The sequence below is a fragment of the Olea europaea genome, chromosome 20 (genome assembly GCF_002742605.1).
Source record: "Olea europaea var. sylvestris chromosome 20, O_europaea_v1, whole genome shotgun sequence".
NCBI lineage: Eukaryota > Viridiplantae > Streptophyta > Magnoliopsida > Lamiales > Oleaceae > Olea > Olea europaea.
This window is the reverse complement of record NC_036256.1, coordinates 15,049,071-15,069,955: the sequence shown is the minus strand read 5'-3', so window position 1 is coordinate 15,069,955 and position 20,885 is coordinate 15,049,071. Positions and strand designations below refer to the sequence as shown.

General features: G+C 32.2%; 1 protein-coding gene across 1 annotated transcript; it reads right to left on the bottom strand.

The window, feature by feature from the left end:
* Positions 1 to 3,753: 3,753 nt before the first annotated feature.
* On the bottom strand, positions 3,754 to 8,224 carry LOC111369768 (LOB domain-containing protein 4). The gene is made up of 2 exons (XM_022991403.1): positions 7,413 to 8,224; positions 3,754 to 4,317 (listed from the first exon to the last, which is right to left on the bottom strand). The coding sequence occupies exons 1-2, from the start codon at positions 7,587 to 7,589 to the stop codon at positions 3,985 to 3,987; spliced, it is 510 nt and encodes a 169-aa protein (XP_022847171.1). The 5' UTR covers positions 7,590 to 8,224; the 3' UTR covers positions 3,754 to 3,984.
* Between the last annotated feature and the right edge of the window lie 12,661 nt (positions 8,225 to 20,885).

The window sequence follows — 20,885 nt, the reverse complement described above, 5'->3', positions numbered from 1 at the left end:
CAGGATTATTCTTCTCTGCTAAAGTTACACAAATAGAAATCATGCGATTCTTGTTTAATTCAATTAAAATCTTCATTTTAGCTTCAAAAATAACCATTATAGGCTGAATTGAAATGAACACATGCTCGCTAAATAGAAATTTTAATTCTATGTCGTACTGAGAGGGATGGACGCTGAGTATATTCTGTAATTCATGGTACATTCCTGCATATGTTGTACTTGATCTTATCACAATTGCAGTAGCACTATATCTTTCACTCGTCCATTTCCATAACCAACGTTCATTTTCATTCATTTCAAATTTACCAAAATAGCAAACCAGAACTGCAGATGATCCCATATTTGCATAAGGAAATCATAATTTGTTAAAAATTATAATTATGGAAAAAGGGGGAAAGAAAAATATACTCAACCGACAGTTTCTAGCTGGCCCCAACAGCTATTTTTCAGCCCACTTTGTTCTTCAAATTTTGTCTGAAAATATACATGCAGATGAATTTTTTCCTTGTTTTTGCTTAAAGAGTTATCGATCCGTTTAAGATTGTAAAAATTTATTTGCCTACGTTGAAATAAGATTTAAAGATTCAAAAAATACACTAGTTTAACGAAAAAGAAATTAAAAATACGTCAATATACTTACCGATTCCTTCCGACAGCTACAAATAATATTTTTTTTGTTGAACCTTTGATAAATTTATGAAATGTTAAGATTCAAATAGATGAAAAATGAAATAATTTTTATTAGTGTTGGAATATACATATAAAGAAAGCGATTTCGTTTTGAAATTGAAAGTGAGAAGCGTTTGAAATTCTTTTTAACTTAAAAGGGTATTATTGTCTTTTAGGCAATACCATATTTTTGTAATTGTATAACAATATAAGGATATTTTTGTTTTTTGTTCATTAAGATGCCTTTTTGGTGAATTGTCAATGACTTTTTGTCAAAGTGGAAAAATGGCCTGCTAACATAGCCCATTTGAAAAGTACCCCTATATGGATAAGGGAATGTTGCAACAAGATAAGAGTTAAGGTTTATTGGTACTATGAATATTATTAATATTACTTTAATTAAGGCAGAGAACAAGCTGTCAACTAACATTCATGGAATAACGTAAGAGTCGCATAGGCATTTGTGTGCTATTAATGAATTAAAATTAATGATAAATTTATATTATTGAAAAACCGATTTTCGGGCTACTCTGGTTATGAAAATATGCTCAAAACCTGGTCCAAAGTAACATTTTCTCGGATTTATTCCTGAAACCTGGACCAATTTTCGGTATCCAAAAAATTTTGGATACGGACTGGGCCGAAAAATCGGATATCGGATCCTCTTTTGTCCACTCCTAACAACTCCATTGCAAAAACGTTTAAGGAACAAAATGGCACAATTGAATGGGTGACAACTTTAAGAAAATGACAATGTCTGCCTCATTAGATTTCTGTTTTATCTTTAAGTGTATAATGTTTATCTTTATTACTATATAGCGAAAATAGTTTACAAAGTTTCACCAATTAATTGACATGCCATTTCACTAGTGTTTGGAGTACTTAGGAGATCATTTCTCATCCTTATCTCTTTACAACTATGTATAGTGGTACAAATGACACCAAAATACCAAAAAAAAAAATCATTTTCTAAACTAGCTCACTACTCAGAGCTAAATAGTGATGGCAAAAGAGTTGAGTAGCTCATCATCTTGTCAGAGGTCGATCCATGAACGGTTCGAGCTCGTTTAGAGACGACACCGAGTACGAACTGATTGGAAAACGGCTCGTGGGCTACCAAACTTATCTTTGAAAAGTGAATGTTTGGTCATTTTATTCAAAGTTTTGTGATCGTTGAGACAATCACAAAATTTTGAAACAATTACAAAATTTTAAAGGTTCACGGCGATCGCTGAATTTTATTTTATTCTTTTATAACTCTACAAGTACTTCACAACTTCAATCCATTTTTCACACAAACTATACTCTTTCTTCTGCATTCTCTTTACAATCAATTCAAATCTCAATTTATTTTATACATTCTACAATCTTTATACAATTCAAATTTCATTTCTCTTCTCTTCTCTTCTTTATACATTATTCAATTTATACATTACATCTTCATACATTTCATTTTCTTTCAATTTACATTCTTTACTATAATTCAATTTTATCTTTATACATATAATTCAATTTTATCTTTATACATTTATATTCTATTACATACAAACGGATCCTAATCATTTGTTGACGGTTTGTTCGGTAGCTACTCATCTATGACGCCACAATCTCAATTTCGCGATGAATTTTTTGATCTTAATGACATTTCCATTCTCATCATTTGTCAAATTTGAGCGTCGACGATGTAGTAAATCAATTGATTTGGATCACATTGATAAAGAAGTTGAGGAATTGGAACTAGAAATTCCCGATGCAAGAAAGAATAGAAAAGGTAAAAAAATCTACAGTGTGTTGGGAACACTTTAAATTGATTTCAGAGGATCGTACAGTCGATGGGGTTCAAGAGTATAAAGTAGTGTGTAAATTTGCCAAACATAATTGTAGTGATAGAATGGTATCAGCACTACCAATCTCAATCGTCATTACCTCAATTTTTCAGCCAGTCGTAGGTCTGTTGGTGGAATTCAAACACAACTTCAATTTCGTACTACCAGTTCTTCAACTTAGCACATTGATGTATTCGAAGGAAAATACTTGTGAAGCAATGGTAAAGTTCGTTGTTGGTGCTGTGATGCGACTAAACACGGTGGACAACGAACATTTTACACAATTCGTGAAAGAATATATTTAACCAAGGTACGTTGAAATAAGTAAAAACACTATTCGTTCAGATATCATAGAGTATTAATGTGCGTAAGTCTAAACCAAGGCTTTAGGGAGATTTAATGTAGGTTCTTTTAGGACGTCTTATGCATATAACCAGACATCGGACGCAAGTCTAACTAGGCTACTTGTTGAATTCCATAGGTATTTTAATCATCAAATGCTTAGGAATGCGATAGAAATTAATTTACTTGATTTTTGGCGATGTAAGGAATGAAGATATTCTGTTGTTTCTGTTATTGCAAAAGATCTATTAACACTTAGTTAGCACTGTAATTTCGAAATCTACTTTTAATGCTGGTAAATGAACTCTATGTAAGGCCAAGAACTGACTCAAAGAAGACATTCTAAAAATATTAATGCGCGTAAAAAAATGGAAAGATGCTCATTTTTTAGTCCAAAATAAGTATGTTGAAATTACGTGTAGTCAAATAAATGATATTTAATTTTTTGTATTCATACTTTGTTATTCTCTTAATAATATTACATTTTTAAAAAAAATTGTACACTTAACAAGTTGTTATTGTATAATGTTAATTCCACCTACTAGCCAATCCCAAGCCCAGAAAAAATGAGGAAGGTTTAAAAAAAGAAAAAGAAGAAAATATATATATATGGCGAGCTCGTGAGCCAAGTCGAACTCGGCTCCTAAGCAATGAGCCAAGCTGGAAACTAATCCATTAATCCTCTTTAGCTTTACAAGTTGACATTGATTTGTGAAAGATACATGAATTAGTGGTATTAAAATTGCCTAAAATTTCAAGTACATTAGAATTTTACCATCTGTGGAGATGAAATGCCTATCTTACGATGAAAATAATGGATCGCCGTAAGAGAATAGTAGCATTTTGTGCTGACTATTACGAAAAAAAATCATTCTGATACCATAGCGAGGCCAAATATCAAGAGAAAGAAAGCAAATTAAGCAAAATAATCCACTTCTTCATATTACATTACTTCAATAATTATAACTAATAATTATATTTACAATATGGTTAATGATGGTCATCAATCATCATCACATCTGGGTCAAGTGGGGGGATATATGTGGTATAAAGATGTGTATTAGAAAAAGCAGGAGAAAAAAAAAGGCAGACAATAAAGAAGAGACCATAATAGCAGTATTAGAAAAGACTAGGCAGGCATGCTAAACTAGCATGACCACAAGGACTCTTCCATATTGGTATGATCTACCTCCATGTCCATGTTAAAAAGGGACTTCGTCGACTGAGAGTGCGAATGATTGGATGGCGGCAAGGCATTTTCCGGTGAATTAGAGGCAGTGCCAGGGATCGATGAATACTGGCGCATTCGTAGATGTACCACTTCAGCCTGTGCTAGTGCCAATTGAGCTTGTAGGGTGTCAATTTGTTGTTGTAAAGATGATATTGCTCCCACACAACCATATACTGGATCTCGAACTCTGGCATTTGCTTCGTAAACCATGGAACTCACTGCATCACCGCGTTGATGCTCAGGCAAATCCTGTACAGTACAACAAGTAATATTTTAGTTCCAGTTGACAACCAATTTATAAATTCAGTGCTTGTTTGGTAGAGATTTTGTTAATTGATTTTTTGATCGTTAGAGATAAAGTGGACCTACCTATGAGAAAAGAATTCAAAAATGACGGCTGGAATAAATAAATAACGATCAAAAAATTAATGTTAATTAGATTAAAATCTCTACCAAACATGTTCTCAATCAAAAATCAAACATTGATTTTATTCACATATCCAAAAATTTCATGGGACCCACTATTGTGTTCCTCTTACCGTTCTTATTCATAAATAATTTATAAAATTGTCAAAACGTAAGCTAATTTTTTTCTTTAATCTCATTCAGTTCAACCTTGCTCAACATATCATAACACAACAAGATATGATGACATAAATTAATTCGAAAAAAGATATGGTAGAATTAGACTAATCTTCTGCAAGTGAGAGAAGATTGAAGCCCCATATGGGCTTTTCAAGATCTATATAGCTCCCACATCTTGAATTTTTTGATATAGTGATATCATGGTTATGCATAAAATTCAAACTTCACTTATATTTTAAACACAAAAAAAAAATAAATAAATAAAAATCTATTGACTACATGTTTACATGCATTCAAACATGGGATTTTTTATTATTATTATTTTTTTGTCTTGCTGCAAGTCGCAGTGTGGGGGTTCGATTCCTGAAACATGGAATTGGACTCCTTGTAAGCACAGTGTACATGCAACTCTTGTTCCTTGACCTGTTGGGACACATCCCGCGATTTACCTTCCTCACAAAGCTCTAGGGGCTGGGTAAGACGGGCGGGACGGTGGGCACCCTCAAAGTTAGGGTTCAACATTTTTTTTAAACATGGGATTTTTTACTTTATCAGTGTGAACTCACTCTCTTATAAGCAGAAAAGTTGGCTTAAATTAATAGTGGTCAATGAGCATAGCCTTTTTTTACCAAACACAGAAGAATCTTTTGACCAAAAGCTTAAGATAATTTGCCCATGTAGCAAAAGGAGAGCATGAAATTGTGTCCTCTAAAAGATATCAGGTGGGCTAACAAAGGTTAATGATATTAATTTTCTACGGTACGTTTGATACAAAAGCTTCATAATGTGGAACATGATTAAATAAAGAGATGTGAGACAAATTTGTTAATTGACATGTTCACTCCTCTCTTTATTGCCTCGTACTAATTATGCTTTAGAGTTACATAACTTTCTACAAATAACGACGTTAGAATTTATCATTTGATAAAACTTAAAGTTTCCAAAACCAATTGATTCTCAAATCATGAAAGAGTCAATAACCTGTTTCACTTCGATACAGTAACTAAAGAAGAAAATCAAGTGTAACTTAAGGGAAAAAACGTAAGGTGTGATATGAAATGACAAAAAGTCTTGAGCAATAGTACTGTACTGTCTAATTCTTGATAATGATGTGATCTTTTAATAATTAGTGGGAATTATCGCCACCTAAAGTTGTACTAGTGGGGTCTTGGATTATTGCAGCCATAATACAAAGTATATATTATCTCTTAAATATTAATTCGTACTTCTAAGAAATTGGAATGATATAAGAGTAAAAACAAATTTCATAAACCTATAATGGTATACTTTTCTTCACTCAACCAGTGCAATTAAACTATGTCCCTGTTTGGCCCCACTTTGCTTTCTAAACCAATAGCTTTCTGCTTAAATTTGGAATTCCTTGATAGTTTCTTAATTTTTTTGTTTCTCTAGAACAAATATATCTACTGATTAAAAGGGTCTAATCACAACACTACTATGACAGTACACACAGTGTATTATTGTATCGAACCAAAAACCTAAGGTGCATTATTTATGAATAATGCTATATATGTTGATGATCACCCATCTAGGTGAATTTAAGTTTTTGTTTTGTTATCTTGAAAAATTGATAAAAATTTAAGTTAAAGTTAATAATTAATTTCAACAATATAGATCACAATTTTTATCAATTTTTTAAACACATATTTCATCAATTTTTATCAAAATTTATTAAAAAATTGTATTTTAACAAAATCAAATAGGTACGAAATAACATTAATTGATATGTCATTTAAAATATAGGGACATGAGTCTCGAAATAGAATATCAATTAATGCCACCTAGATTATCAATCATCAAGAGTCTACAAATATAGGATTACTCATTATGGGCTTGTTCGGTAATGATTATAAGAATTGATTTGTTGATCGTTAGAGAGAAAAGTGAGTCTCATTTATGAGAGAAGAAGTAAAAAATGACGGCTAACTTTGAAAAGTAACGGTCAAAAATTTAATTTTTGAGATAAAAAATCATAACCAATATAGCCTTTAAATGGAAAATATATTAGGGTCTGTTTGATTATAAGGATGAAATTTGGGTGGAAAGAAAACGAATTTTAAGAAATTGAATTGTCTAGAACTTATTTTATTGGGAATTGATAATTAAATGTGTTTGATTAATACAATTTTTTACCTGAAAAATGTTGAAATTTTTTATCTTTTGATGGTCACTTGATTTTATTTTGCATGAAAATTGTCAACTAAAATGACAAAATTTGTTACAATTAGGGATAAAATTTGTTTCAAATGTCCAAAAAAAAAAAAAAAAAAGTGGCTGAAAATACAAAACCATAGAATTGACACACAAGTGGAGGAAAGTTGGAAAACAAGTTTCATGAAAATTTGTAGCATTCAAACAACACAAATTAGGTGATATTTTCATTTTTCATGGAAAATGAAGGCTACCAAACATGGCTTTAGTGTCAATCATGTTAGGTGGAATAACTCGAGCCAAGGGCCTAGGGAGTGGGGCAGACCGGACCTACCCTACCCTACCCTCAAACCCAAATAATTTTGGAATGCAATTTTTTTTTAAATGAAAATTCCATTTTTTAATGGATTTTTTTTTTAATGTATCAGCCCACTATAAAATAGATTTTTTATCCCCTTAGCTCCATCCCTAACTCGAGCAATCAGTAATATGTAATTTTCCCTCGACAAGGAAGAATTGTTCTAGGGCAGATTCAGACTGTGTCTAGAGAGAGAGAGAGAGAGAGAGAGAGAGAGAGAGAGGGGTACCTGCAACATCTTGTTGACATTGCTAGCACCAAAGACCTTATGCACACTGGCAAACTTTTGAGGCTCATCAGCAGGAAAATAAGGAGCAAATACACAATCCTGGGCACATCTTCTTCTCAGTAACTTGCATGCTGCACATGGTGAAGCTGCACCTTGTTTTCTACCGTTCTCCTTCATACTATATATGTATATATGCTCAATCTACTGTATAATATTATATATATTCAATCTTCATATATAAAAATATATGTGCCAAACCTTAATCAATGCTCACTTGTGCGGATTTATACATAAAATATACCATATTCAACTGACACACATATATGTAAAAAAGGTAGTGCAAAGGACAAGAAGCAAGAAGTAACACTTGTGAAGGGAAGGCTGAGGGAAAGGAGAAGAGTCTTATATAGAGAAAAATAGATGCTAGAAAATCTTTGGTAGGGCCTACTAGAAGAAGAAGCCTTAGATTTTGCCGGGAAAAGTATTCTCGCTTGTTTACTTTTTGTCCCACGCTCTCACCTCTTTATTTTATGCTCCAAATATATAATGACTTATTGTGATATATGATATTTCTTCGCATACCCATTCAAGAGTGCTGCAGAAGTTTCGAGAAATCTTGATTTCAAAAAATAAGAACATCAAACGAACACCACCTGACCCGGGCTCGATTCACACCCTTCAATCACTTTGGTTGCCTCAAGTTTTCTCACCCACAAAGGATGACGGTGGTGGTGACTACAATATAGAAGAAAGGATGAAGCAACAATAGTTGAATCTCTCTAGAAATCACCCCAAAATCGGGTTGCCCTCTTCACTCCTCTCTCCATAGCGCACACATACACGCAGTCACCGCTTGGAAGAATGAATTGGTATATAGCATTAAGTTAGACATGGGCCAAAGTTCACTCTACTTAAATGGGCCAAATACCATCCAAATAAACCAAATGCAACAAAATCAAATGGGCTACCATATCAGCATCCAACTCAACAAATCCAACTACAACTTGGACCCTTCAAAAGTGTTGATTGTTTTTAGGTTGAGCCAAGTCTATGATGTCTATTGACCTCGATTTTTGTACCTCCAACATGGCCAACAAATCTAAGGACTTCCCTGTCTACGTAAGTCTGATTCTTACATACTAGGACAAACTGTTAGCTATAGGTGGCTTCCTCCAGTGGTGGTGTTGGTCGCATGCACTATGATGATTAATCAATTGAAGTTGTAAGTATATGAGAGTGTAGGAGGTGCTTTAGACGCGAGCATCCTATGTAAAGAAGGGGGACGACTTTGGGAAGAATACGTGATAAAAAGGTTAACAAAATTATATCTTGATAGTCTAAACTTGCATTACCTTTAAAATGGCACATTATGTGAGCTTTCTAGTAAAATATGATGGATATTGTCCGTATGATGAAAATATATATGTGGCTTCATCCATGCGGCTAAGGCCTGTTGTCAAAGGTATCAATCAATCATAGACATCGAATGCTAGCTAATACTATTTTATTGTCCAAAAATCTGATACAAGGCTTAGACTTAACCGGATTGGTTGAATAAGGCAACGATAGCAGTGAATTATCACATCAACTGCTTACTAAGGATTACATAAAAAAAAATCTCTTGTTAAGCCCCTTATAGATTGATGCCGCAATAGGGTTCGATTCTTCATATGGGGTCAACTCAAGCATATACGTTTGGCCAAAAATGGGGTTCAAAGTTAAAATCTTATTCATTATATTCATGAGTAAAATTCTATACCAGATGCTTAGAAAATGCTAATAAATTGTAAATTATTGGGATTAATTAACATAATATCGAGAACTTTTACAGTTTTTTGCTTTTAGTTAGGCCGTAGGAATTCTAAATATTTTATGTGCTGCATTTCATTCATGTTAGATCTTGCCTCAAGATTTACTTATGGTTTTAACTGTATGTAGAGATTAAAATCATGGACAACCTTAGTAATATCTTAGATTAATTAATGGCTATGATTAGTCAATAATAATTTACACCATCCTACAAGGTATCACATGGAAAATGGCTTAGATTACTTTATATTAAATAACTAATTAATTTACGATGATCTCACATGTATTTTGATTTGGACTGGGGTGTGACTCCACCGAGAGTGAGTGCTTGAGTGATTTGACTGCAAAATGATATACTTTTGCTAGTGCATGTATAGTTGCACAATTATTCTTTTATTTTATGATAAATAATGTATTGAGCTCATATGTATATATATATTTTTTAGAGGTATTTGGAGAATGTGACATGACGTGGAAGTTTGGGTAACTCCAATATTTTTTCTCGTCCTCTATTAATCGCTGGGACAGTGTGCTAAAATAATTATTGTCTATCAGTTAGTCCCCAAGGTTAGGCCATCCTATCAAGGATGCTAATTGTTTAATTAATCTTACACGTCATGTTATCAAACCAATTCAATTATCAGAATGATCATGACTTCGGTTTGATGTGTGGAGATAAGAGTACTAGCTATTTGTATTTAGGTATTTTCGTATGGAATGTGAAGTGGGGTCAATCATGGAAGTTTAAGACTATGTCTAGTTGGGTTGATCTTGAAAATTTAGAAAACTATGTCTAGTTGGAGAATGTGACATGACGTGGAAGTTTGGGTAACTCCAATATTTTTTCTCGTCCTCTATTAATCGTTGGGACAGTGTGCCAAAATAATTATTGTCTATCAATTAGTCCCCAAGGTTAGGCCATCCTATCAAGGATGCTAATTGTTTAATTAATCTTACACGGCATGTTATCAAACCAATTCAATTATCAGGATGATCATGACTTCGGTTCGATGTGTGGAGATAGGAGTACTAGCTATTTGTATTTAGGTATTTTTGTACGGAATGTGAAGTGGGGTCAATTTTGGAAGTTTAAGACTATGTCTAGTTGGGTTGATCTTGAAAGTTTAGAAGACTATGTCTAATGAGCTCAGTCTCTTATGAACTGAACCTCTTATAGTCGACACACAAAGGCCTCAATCTTGGTGAAATGTTTTGGTTTGCTTAAAGTAAAATTTGCGCCGATATTAATTGTGACATATACAGGGAAGATGACAAATTTCAAGAACTTTCACGTCTGTGTTCATATACATATTAAAGGTTCAACTTTACGTATTTCAAGATTGACAGGCTACTTAAGCATGCGACCATAAGATTTGCTGCGGCGTCACTTTCAAATTGCATCAAGGGGGTATGTGCATGCATGGACAGATAATCTATATGTAGATTTGAGGGTTTTGTCACAGGATGATGACAGATTGTCATTTTCACAAAAATTATATCATAATTTTCAAAAATAAATTCCACAAATGCACGAATTGCAATATAATTAGACCAAATACAGAGTTCCAGAAACCAGTTTGTTTGCTTATAAAACACGTCTAAATATTCATTAATTATGCTTATACTGTAAATTTAGAGTCATTAATTCATTAATTGAAGGAATCTAACCAAAAAATCCATGATATTGAGAAACTTGCAAAATTCAAAAGCTAAGCCTTAACAATGAGACATCATATATGAAAATATCCTACAGCCGAAAATCTATTTTTATTGAATTTTCAAAATAACCCCTAAACTAAAAAATAAAATAAAATACCATAATTTATCAAAACAAAACTAAATAAGCTAATTAAATAAAAGTTATATTGCTTAGCTTCATCATTTTATAAGAGAATCTTCCAAAAAAAAAAAAGAACTCTAAATTCTAAAAAGTTAATAGAATTTAACAAAGTGTTCAATTTAACTTTTTAAAATAAGAGTAAATTTGACTCTCTCCATTGGAAGATTAAACTCACTATCTATTTGTATTTTATAATGATCACATTTAATAAATTGCAAGTTTTAATGCTTGACATCTTTTATTTTCAAATTATACTTGCATACTTTAGTTACACACACATACACTCATCAGCTATTGACATCTACATGTACATAAATGTTGATACATTGATTTATACATTCATGCGAATCGAAAGATTTCGGTACATTGATGTTAACAACACATTTTCCAATCAACTGTCTATATGTGTGTGTGTGTGTGTGTGCGTGCGCGCGCATGATCTTCTTAAGTGTTGATCCCAAAGACGATGTAAGATTGAGATTAATAATAATTAAGAAATATTCAAAATCGCACCACGAAAACAAGATTAAAGTAAAGTCGAAAAAGAAAAATTAAGTAGAGGAACGATGAAATTTATTAAACCCGACAATATGGAGATATTACAACTGAACAGCAAAAAAATTTCTATAAAACTGACAGATGAGCCTTTAATTTATAAGCCATGTCCATAAACCTAATAGAGTCCTAAAAGGTAAGAAAATATAGTGGAATTAGGTTAAAACGCGTAAAAGGAAAAAATCTTGGATGGAATTTGACTTCTTTCTAAATCAAGTCGAATACGCAGTCTTCATAATCTCCTACGCAATATTGAAGATTCCTAACCTAATTTGAGTCACCAGCTCAACACTAAGTATGCTAAGCACAACTAATATAACACATTAATTAATTGGTAAATAATTAAGTTCATAGTAGGTAAAAACTATATTATGTTATAAAATGAGAGGGAAAGAGAATAGGGAAAACTCAAAGAGAATAGAGAAAACTCAATAAATTTTTTTGTGTGTATTATTGAAAACCAAAACCCTATATTTATAGATAAGAATCAGGGGATACAATGGTAATAATTTCTAGGGTTACAGGGGTACAAATGTCATTCACCAATAAACTTTAATGGACTTTTCATTTACAACACTCCCCCTTGAATGACATATTACAATATATCTGCCTCGTTAAAATCTTGTTTGATAAAAATTCAATGAGAAAAAAAATCAAACGAAGGAAAAAGAGTACAGTTATTTTGGAGTATTAAATTTAAATGTTGCCTCATTAAAACCTTACTAGGAAAATCCAATGGGACAAAACCTAAGCGAAGGAAAAAGAGTACAACTACTCCCCCCTGATATTGATCACTGAAAATCTTTGAGTCGACGCATTACAATCTCATGAACTAATTTCTTGAATGTAGATGTTGGCAGCGCTTTTGTGAATAGATCAGCCACATTGTCACTTGAGCGAATTTGTTGAATATCAATGTCACTATTTTTTTGAAGTTCATGTGTATGAAAGAATTTTGGAGAAATATACTTCGTCCTGTCACCTTTGATATAGCCTCTCTTGAGTTGTGCAATACAAGCTACATTATTTTCAAACAAAATTGTTGGATTATCTTTTGTTGAAGTCAATCCACGTGATGATTGGATATGATGGGTCATATTCTTCAACCATACACATTCTCGCCCTACTTCATGGATTGCAATAATCTCATAATGATTGGAGGATGTTGCTGTCAAGGATTGCTTCACAGATCTCCATGATATAGCTGTTCCTCCACGTGTAAACACATATCCTGTTTGTGATTTAGCTTTATGTGGATCGGAGAAATAACCTGCATCTGCATATCTCACTAAAACAGATTCCGACTTTTGAGAATAAAACAGTCCCATATCAATAGTACCTTTTAGGTAACGAAAAATATGTTTAACACCATTCGAATGCCTTTGAGTTGGTGTAGAGCTATATCTTGCAAGGAGATTTACAGAAAAAGCTATGTCAGGTCGAGTGCAATTTGCAAGATAAGTTAATGCTCCAATTGCACTAAGGTATGGTACTTCAGGACCAAGAATCTTTTCTCCATCTTCAAGTGAACGAAATTGATCTTTTTTCACATCAAGTGATCGAACAACTATAGGTGATGGCAATGGATGTGCATTATCCATATAAAAGCGTTTCAAGACTTTTTCTATATAAGTAGATTGATGAACAAATAATCCCTCAGGAAAATGTTCAATTTGTAATCCAAGACAAAATTTGGTTTTCCCCAAATCTTTCATCTCAAATTCATTTCTCAAATAATCTGCAATTTTGTTGAGCTCTTCAAGAGTTTCAATTAAATTTAAATCATCAACATAAACTGCCACAATTACAAATCTAATATTTGTTTTCTTTATGAAAACACATGGGCAGATATCGTCATTTTTATCACCCTCTTTCAACAAATATTCGCTAAGGCGATTATACCACATGCGTCCGGATTGTTTCAATCCATATAATGATTTTTGCAATTTAATTGAGAACATAGTTCTCGGACATGTATCATTTATTCCTGGCACCTAAATCCTTTAGGGACTTTCATAGATATGTCACTGTCAAGTAAACCATATAGGTAGGCAGTTACTACATCCATAAGGCGCATATCGAGCCCTTGTGATACGGTCAAACTAATTAAGAACCTAAAAGTGATGGTATCCATTACGGGAGAATATGTTTCCTCATAATCAATTCCCAGTCTTTGGGAGAAACCTTGAGCCACTAGTCCGGCTTTGTAACTTGTAATTTCATTATTCTCATTTCTTTTTCGTACAAAAATTCATTTGTATCCAACAGGGATTACATTTTCAAGTGTTCGAACTACTAGTCCAAACACTTTTCGTTTCTCCAAAGAATTCAATTCTACTTGTATGGCTTCTTTCCATTTTGGCCAATCATTTCTATTCGACAGTCATTAACAGACTGTGGTTCGGGATCCTCATTTTGCAGAATATCAGAACCATGTTAAAGGCGAAAATATTATCTATAACAATATTATTCCGTTCCCATAATTTATGAGATATCATATAATTTATTGAGATCTCATTATTTTCGGACACATTTGGTTCTTCAGGAACTGTACATTCAATATTTGATTGATCAATTTTTTTCAATGTGATTTCTTCTGAAGTTTTTGGTTGGTTTTTCTCATGTACTCTTCTTTTTCGAGGTACAGAGTCTTTTGAACCAACTGGTCAACCACGCTTCTGGCGTATTTGAGATTCATTTGCCACAGCAGATTGTCCTGCAGGGACATTAATTTTTGCTGAAATATTTTCTGCTGGAATATATGACTTTGTCACTTTTTTCGTGTCAACAAATACACCAGGTAGTTGAATTGCAATTTTTTTTTTTGCAAATGAATGATTTTTATAACCTCTTGTTTACATTGATTGCTGCGGGGATCAAAGTGAGATAGAGTTGTCTCATTCCAAGAAATTCTATCTTGTTTTTCAGGATGTAGTTTTTCTCCTCCCAAAGTTGGGAAAGTCATTTCATCAAAATGACAATCTGCAAAACGTGCAGTAAATAAGTCACCCGTTAAAGGTTCAAGATATCTAATAATAGATAGTGAATCAAAACCCACATAAATCACAAGTCTTCGTTGGGGACCCATTTTAGTACGTTGTGGGGGTGAAATAGGAACTTGGACAGCACAACCAAAAATCCGTAGATGAGAAATATTAGGTTCATGACCAAATGCAAGTTGCAAAGGTGAATATTGATGATAGGCAGTTGGTCTTATACGAACCAATGATACAGTATGTAATATGGCATGATCCCAAACAAAAGTTGGGAGCTTTGTTTTCATAAGTAATGGTCTAGCAATAAGTTGTAGACGTTTAATAAACGATTCCGCTAAACCATTTTGTGTATGAACATGTGCAACTGAATGTTCAATTTCAATCCCAATTGACATACAATAATCATCAAATGCTTGTGATCTAAATTCACCAGCATTGTCAAGACGAATAGTCTTGATTGAGTAATCGGGGAATTGTGCTCGCAATTTTATGATTTGAACAAGTAGTCTAGCAAATGCTACATTCCTAGTTGAAAGTAGGCAAACATGTGACCATCTTGTAGGAGAATCAATTAATACCATAAAATAACGAAATGGTTCACATGGTGGGTGTATTGGCCCACATATATCTCCATGTATTCTTTTCAAAAAAGTTGGAGATTCAATATTGACCTTTGTAGTTGAAGGTCTAATGACTAACTTGCCTAGCGAACAAACTACACATGGATAATCATTAGATAAAAGAATCTTCTGGTTCTTTAAAGGATGTCCATGTGAGTTATTTATTATTCTATGCATCATTATGGCTCCTAGATGTCCAAGTCGATCATGCCAAAGTATAAAACTTTTTGAATCAACGAACTTCTGGTTCATAACATTATTTGATTCGAACATTTTTATAAATGTAAAATACATGCCAGATGGGAGTGCATGAAAATTTTCTTTTATCTGTTTCTTGCCAGATACAAAAGAAGTGATGCAAAGATATTCAACATGATTTTCTTGCATCGTCTCAATGTGATATTCATTGCAATGAATATATTTAAAACTAAGCAAATTTCTTCTGAATTTGCTAGAATAAAGTGCATCGTCAATATATAATTTTGTATTATTTGATAAAATAATACAAGCTTTTCCGGAGCTTTCAACGATATTCGACGCATCCGATATCGTGTTAACATTATTTTCAGCTAATATTAAGTCCAAAAAGTATTTTTTGTCTTGAAGAATAGTATGTGTAGTTGCACTATCAATTAAGCAGCTGTCTTGATTATCCATCATGAATCTATAAATATAATAAAATAAACAAAATTTTAAAAAAAAAAAACTTGAATTTATATTTAAAGAAGTAAACATTACTTAATATCATGAAATAAACGGTGCATAATAGAGTTTTTTTTTTTGTGCGGAAAAATAAAAATATATTTCAGACTGAATTTTTAAAACGAAAGAAATACTAGTAAATTAATCTATATCTTCTATCACACCACCCCCAACCAAATGGTCAATATTTCCATTTGGATCAGTAAAGAAATTGGAGACATCCAAATGAGTCACATCAATTGAACCATCATAATCAGTAAAATTAGTCTCCAATTTTTCTTTTCCCTTGATTGATCTCTGGTAGAGAACCACAAGATGTTTTAAGGTACGACACGTACGTGCCCAATGCCCTTTCATTCCACATTTGAAGCAACTTTTTTCATGCTCCTTTTTAGATTTGTCACTCTCGTTTGCTATGTGCCTTTTGAATTTATTGTCTTGTTATTGATAATTTTGTTTATTATTTCTTCCATAATTTATTCCACGTACACATCCGTGTCCGTGTCCACGTCCACGTCCTTGTCTTGATATTGTATTTGTTTCAGACAATGTAGTACAATTTACTTAGGCAATGGTACAGAACCAGTTGGATGTAATCCATGATTTTTCATTAACAATTCATTATTTTGTTCAGAAACTAGTAGGCAAGATATAAGTTCTGAATACTTTTTGAAACCACGCTCACGATATTGCTACTGCAGGAGCACATTCGAGGCATGAAAGGTGGAGAAAGTTTTTTCCAGCATATCTTCATCGGTGATTTTTTCTCCACACAAAGTCAACTTTGAACATATTCTAAACAATTCAGAATTGTACTCACTAACCGTTTTAAAGTCTTGCAAACGACGGTGCATCCACTCATAACGGGTTTTGGGGAAGATTATAGTTCTCTGATAATCAAATCTTTCAGTTAACTTTTTCCAAAGAACTTATGGATCTTTCTCAGTGAGATATTCAATTTTTAATCCATCGTGAAGATGGTGACGAAGGAAAATGAGTGTTTTCACACGATCCTGCAGGGATTCATTGTTTCCTTCTTTTATTGTCTCTCCCAAACCCTTTGAGACGAGGTGGATATCAGCATCCAATATCCATGACAGATAATTTTTACCAGATATGTCAAGTGCAGCAAACTCAAGTTTCGTAATGTTTTCCATTTGTTTAACTACACAATAAAAAAATACAATTAGTTTCGAAAAATATGATTAATCATCACATGTTAATCAAATAGTCAATATCAACATGACTTTAAGTTACGTATTTCCTCTAGAGATAAACACTAATTTGAAATAATATGTTCTTCGAAACATATGCTACTTTTGGAGCACATTATATTTTGCTATTATTTCTTCAAGTGCTATATGTCAATATTCTTCTGAAATATTGAGAGTTATAATTTATGCTCTTCAGGAGCAAATAATATTCTTATAATGTTGTGCTATTTCTGGAGCAACAACGAATAGATCTGTGATTAATATTTTTCTGAAATATTAATTATAATGTTGTGCTACTTCAGGAGTAACAACAAATAAAAATAAATTTAATGTAATGTTTCATAACTAAACATAAAAAAATGATAATACATCCAATTGCTCACCATTAATTAATATACAAACACATGTAAAATATTATTTTGAATTAATAACGTGAGTCGAGTGAAACACAAAAAAAATTGGTGACATGTAGAAACCTATTCACATATTATGGCACGAAATTCTAATTATGTGCAATTAAAAGAATTGAATTAGTATTAACCAATTAGGGCATGAAATTTGCAGAAACCAATGGATTTGAAAGAAAAGATGAGTTGGGTACAGTTTGAGAGAAAAAAATTATAAGCATGTGTAGAACGCAAAGGGCTAATCTAAATATAAGGAGGGTATATAAACATGAATTAATGCATATCAATTGATTTAACATAAATATATCTCCATAAAAATGGACGTGTATTGATGTAAGGGAAAAAAATATTAATTAATTAAAAGAGAGGTACAAAGAAAACATAATGATCGAGAAAGATGAGATCACGTATTGCAGATTCAACATATGTATATGTAAAATTCACGTATTATCAAATTAATTCTGATATACGTGATAGATGATTATAAAAAAAATTACTACCTTCTAAAAGTTTCGTGCTGATAACGTGTTATAAAATGAGAGGAAAAGAGAATAGAGAAAACTCAAAGAGAATAGAGAAAACTCAATAAACTTTTTTGTGTGTATTATTGAAAACCAAAGCCCTATATTTATAGGTAAGAATTAGGGATACAATGATAATAATTTCTAGAGCTACAAGGATACAAATATCATTCACCAATAAATTTTAATGGACTTTCCATTTACAACATATTATTCATTAATTAATTGATATGCCATGTCTTCAATGCAGAGGAAATACATTTCTATACACATATTAAATGAAGAAAAAAGCAATAATGATTATTAAATAATTAAAATAAAGGACTAAAATAAAAGAGTTAGTGTAAAAAATTATCCCCGTTGAACTTAAAGATGATTTTAAGAACACAAAAGAGCATAATATAAATTAACTGCATAGAAAAATGGCCACAAGCAAAATAAACCATATTTGCATAAATTTCTCTCCTATTAAACCAAAGTGATATGGTACTAGCTGACATGACAAAAAAATAAAAATAAAATAAACATTTTGAAGTTGATTGTCTAGACGTAAAAGCATTGTTAAACACATTAAGTAAGCAAAACTTAAGTTGTGCATCTCTCTCTCTTCCATTAAATATATATTGGGGATGAATTTGTACTTAGCTATCTATTTATTAGACATAAATACTGTTAGTGGAATAAGGAAAGTTATCATATTTTAATAGGTTACCATTATATTGTAATTAATAGCTACTATATTTAGTTGTATTTTTAGTTCTATAAAATGAAAGAATCTCTCACATTAAGAGATATCGAGTTTTACTGAATATAATTGAGTATATTTGATATGGTATTAGATCTCCTTCCTAAAAATTTTCTCTTATTTTCTTGATTGGATTTTTTCCTGGTGGGAGGAGGAAAAGCTCTTCACTATGTGTCGTCAATATATTTAGTGAATTTCTTTTGAATTTTTTTTGGAGTGTGAGCTCTTTGAAGTGACTTTCAAGTAGTTCTTGACTATTACTGTACTATTTGTTGTTCTTAGGTCTCTTCTTCATGGCATAGGCATTGTCACCGTCGTCAGTTCATGATTGCAAATTGATGGTTTTACTAGTGTCAATTTAAGGAATGTCACTAGAAAATAATGAAAGCTACCATATTTAATAGGTTACCACTGGTAAATATTGTAATTTATAGTTACCATATTTAGTTGTGATTTTGGTTCTATAAAATGAGAGAACTGTTATATGAAAATATCTTTCGAAATAAATCATCACAGTGTACGGTTCGTTAACAAGTAATAAAATAAATTTGAGTCCAAGTATCGTCCCTAGAGATCGATTTAGTTCGATTTTAATTATCACGTCCTTAACCAAAACAAGAATAATAACATGTGTTTGTAATTTGTTGTGATGAAATTATAACTAAATCAACCTGCATATACAATTATGAATGAATTAACTAAATTAAATGCAAACTATGTTAAATGAAAGTTGACGTGTTCTAATAAACTACAAACGCACTAGGATCCTGATTTCCCATGTAATAATTCTTTTTAACCTTAATTTTATACTTTCACAACTCGATTGAATTTTGAAGAATCAATACTCCTATTTTATTTAATAATCTCTCTAGAATAATGTCAAACCTACTTTCATATATGGCTCCACTATACTTCTATGATGAATACGAATATATAAGAATGCATGAATTTTAATGAACATTTAAAGATTCACATAAGGCGTAGCGGTATTTTTATCCTCTTTCGGACCCTATGGTAATTTATATTATGTCGAGCCAATTTCCCTTCTTTCGAATGCATAAAACAAGCCATCACATTTACACAACTACCGTGCATGGTAATTGTGGAGAAAAGAAATTCATATAAATCATTCAATATCCAAAAAAATATTTTTGATGTCAAATACTTAAAACTAAAGATTAAAAATTCATATTACATAGTTCATCATTCTCCTAACATAAATTAATCTATCCTAGCATGATAGGAAGAAGAAAACAAAAGACTTAAAAGTTGTTCATCACCCGAAAAATCTTGATGTTCTTGAATCATGATGTGTTCTTTGCCTCCTTTTGCAATTGATTCTCCCCACCCTAATTATGTTTTGAGATTTGGTATTTATAATCCCTCTAAAGAGTCCTAAAAGATCTCTAAAAATCGTACATATCATGGGCCAAATGAAAGTTTCCTTGTTGTAATTGAATTCTAAAGGAAACAAAATTTTCGAGCCGAATTAGCCTGGGTCAACGTCCAGTAGAAAGCGAGGCGGCTGCCCGGACATATAAAATAGTTCCTATAATTGAGGTCAAGAGCCGACCGACGCCTAGCCTATATAACTGGGCAGCTGCCCATTTATAAAGACTTCTAAAATTTTTCTTTTCGTCCTTTTCTTCACTCTTTCTTCTATATTGGTTCTCCATGTCATATTACTTCAATTTTGGTCCTTCAAGTGCTTATTTGTCTCCAAACTTCCATCCATTGGCTATTTGATCATTCTTTCTTTTCCAATCGTTTAGAAACAAGTTCAAAATTGAAACAAGATGAGATTACTCTAAGTAAAATTCAATACCAAAACGATACTAAAACTTAGTTATAAAGCCCGAATAAGCGCACAAAAATGTACTTACCACGTACCTCTCATATGAAGAGTCATCGAGTCTTATTAAGTATCATTGAACATATTTGACAAATAAATGCAGATCAAAAGTTTTTCTATTAGAGTGTGTTTGATTAACATGGAAAATATCACCTAGAAAATAAAATATTTTCCATCTTTTATGGAAAATAAAAACCACCTCTACCCAAGGA

What these genes read in the sequence shown, in the direction of transcription:
- LOC111369768 (XM_022991403.1), bottom strand. Translation starts at nt 7,589, where the DNA reads ATGAAGGAGAACGGTAGAAAACAAGGTGCAGCTTCACCATGTGCAGCA. An exon ending in ATGTCAACAAGATGTTGCAG is followed by an intron (nt 4,318 to 7,412) that starts GTACCCCTCTCT and finishes TGTACTGTACAG; the next exon opens with GATTTGCCTGAGCATCAACG.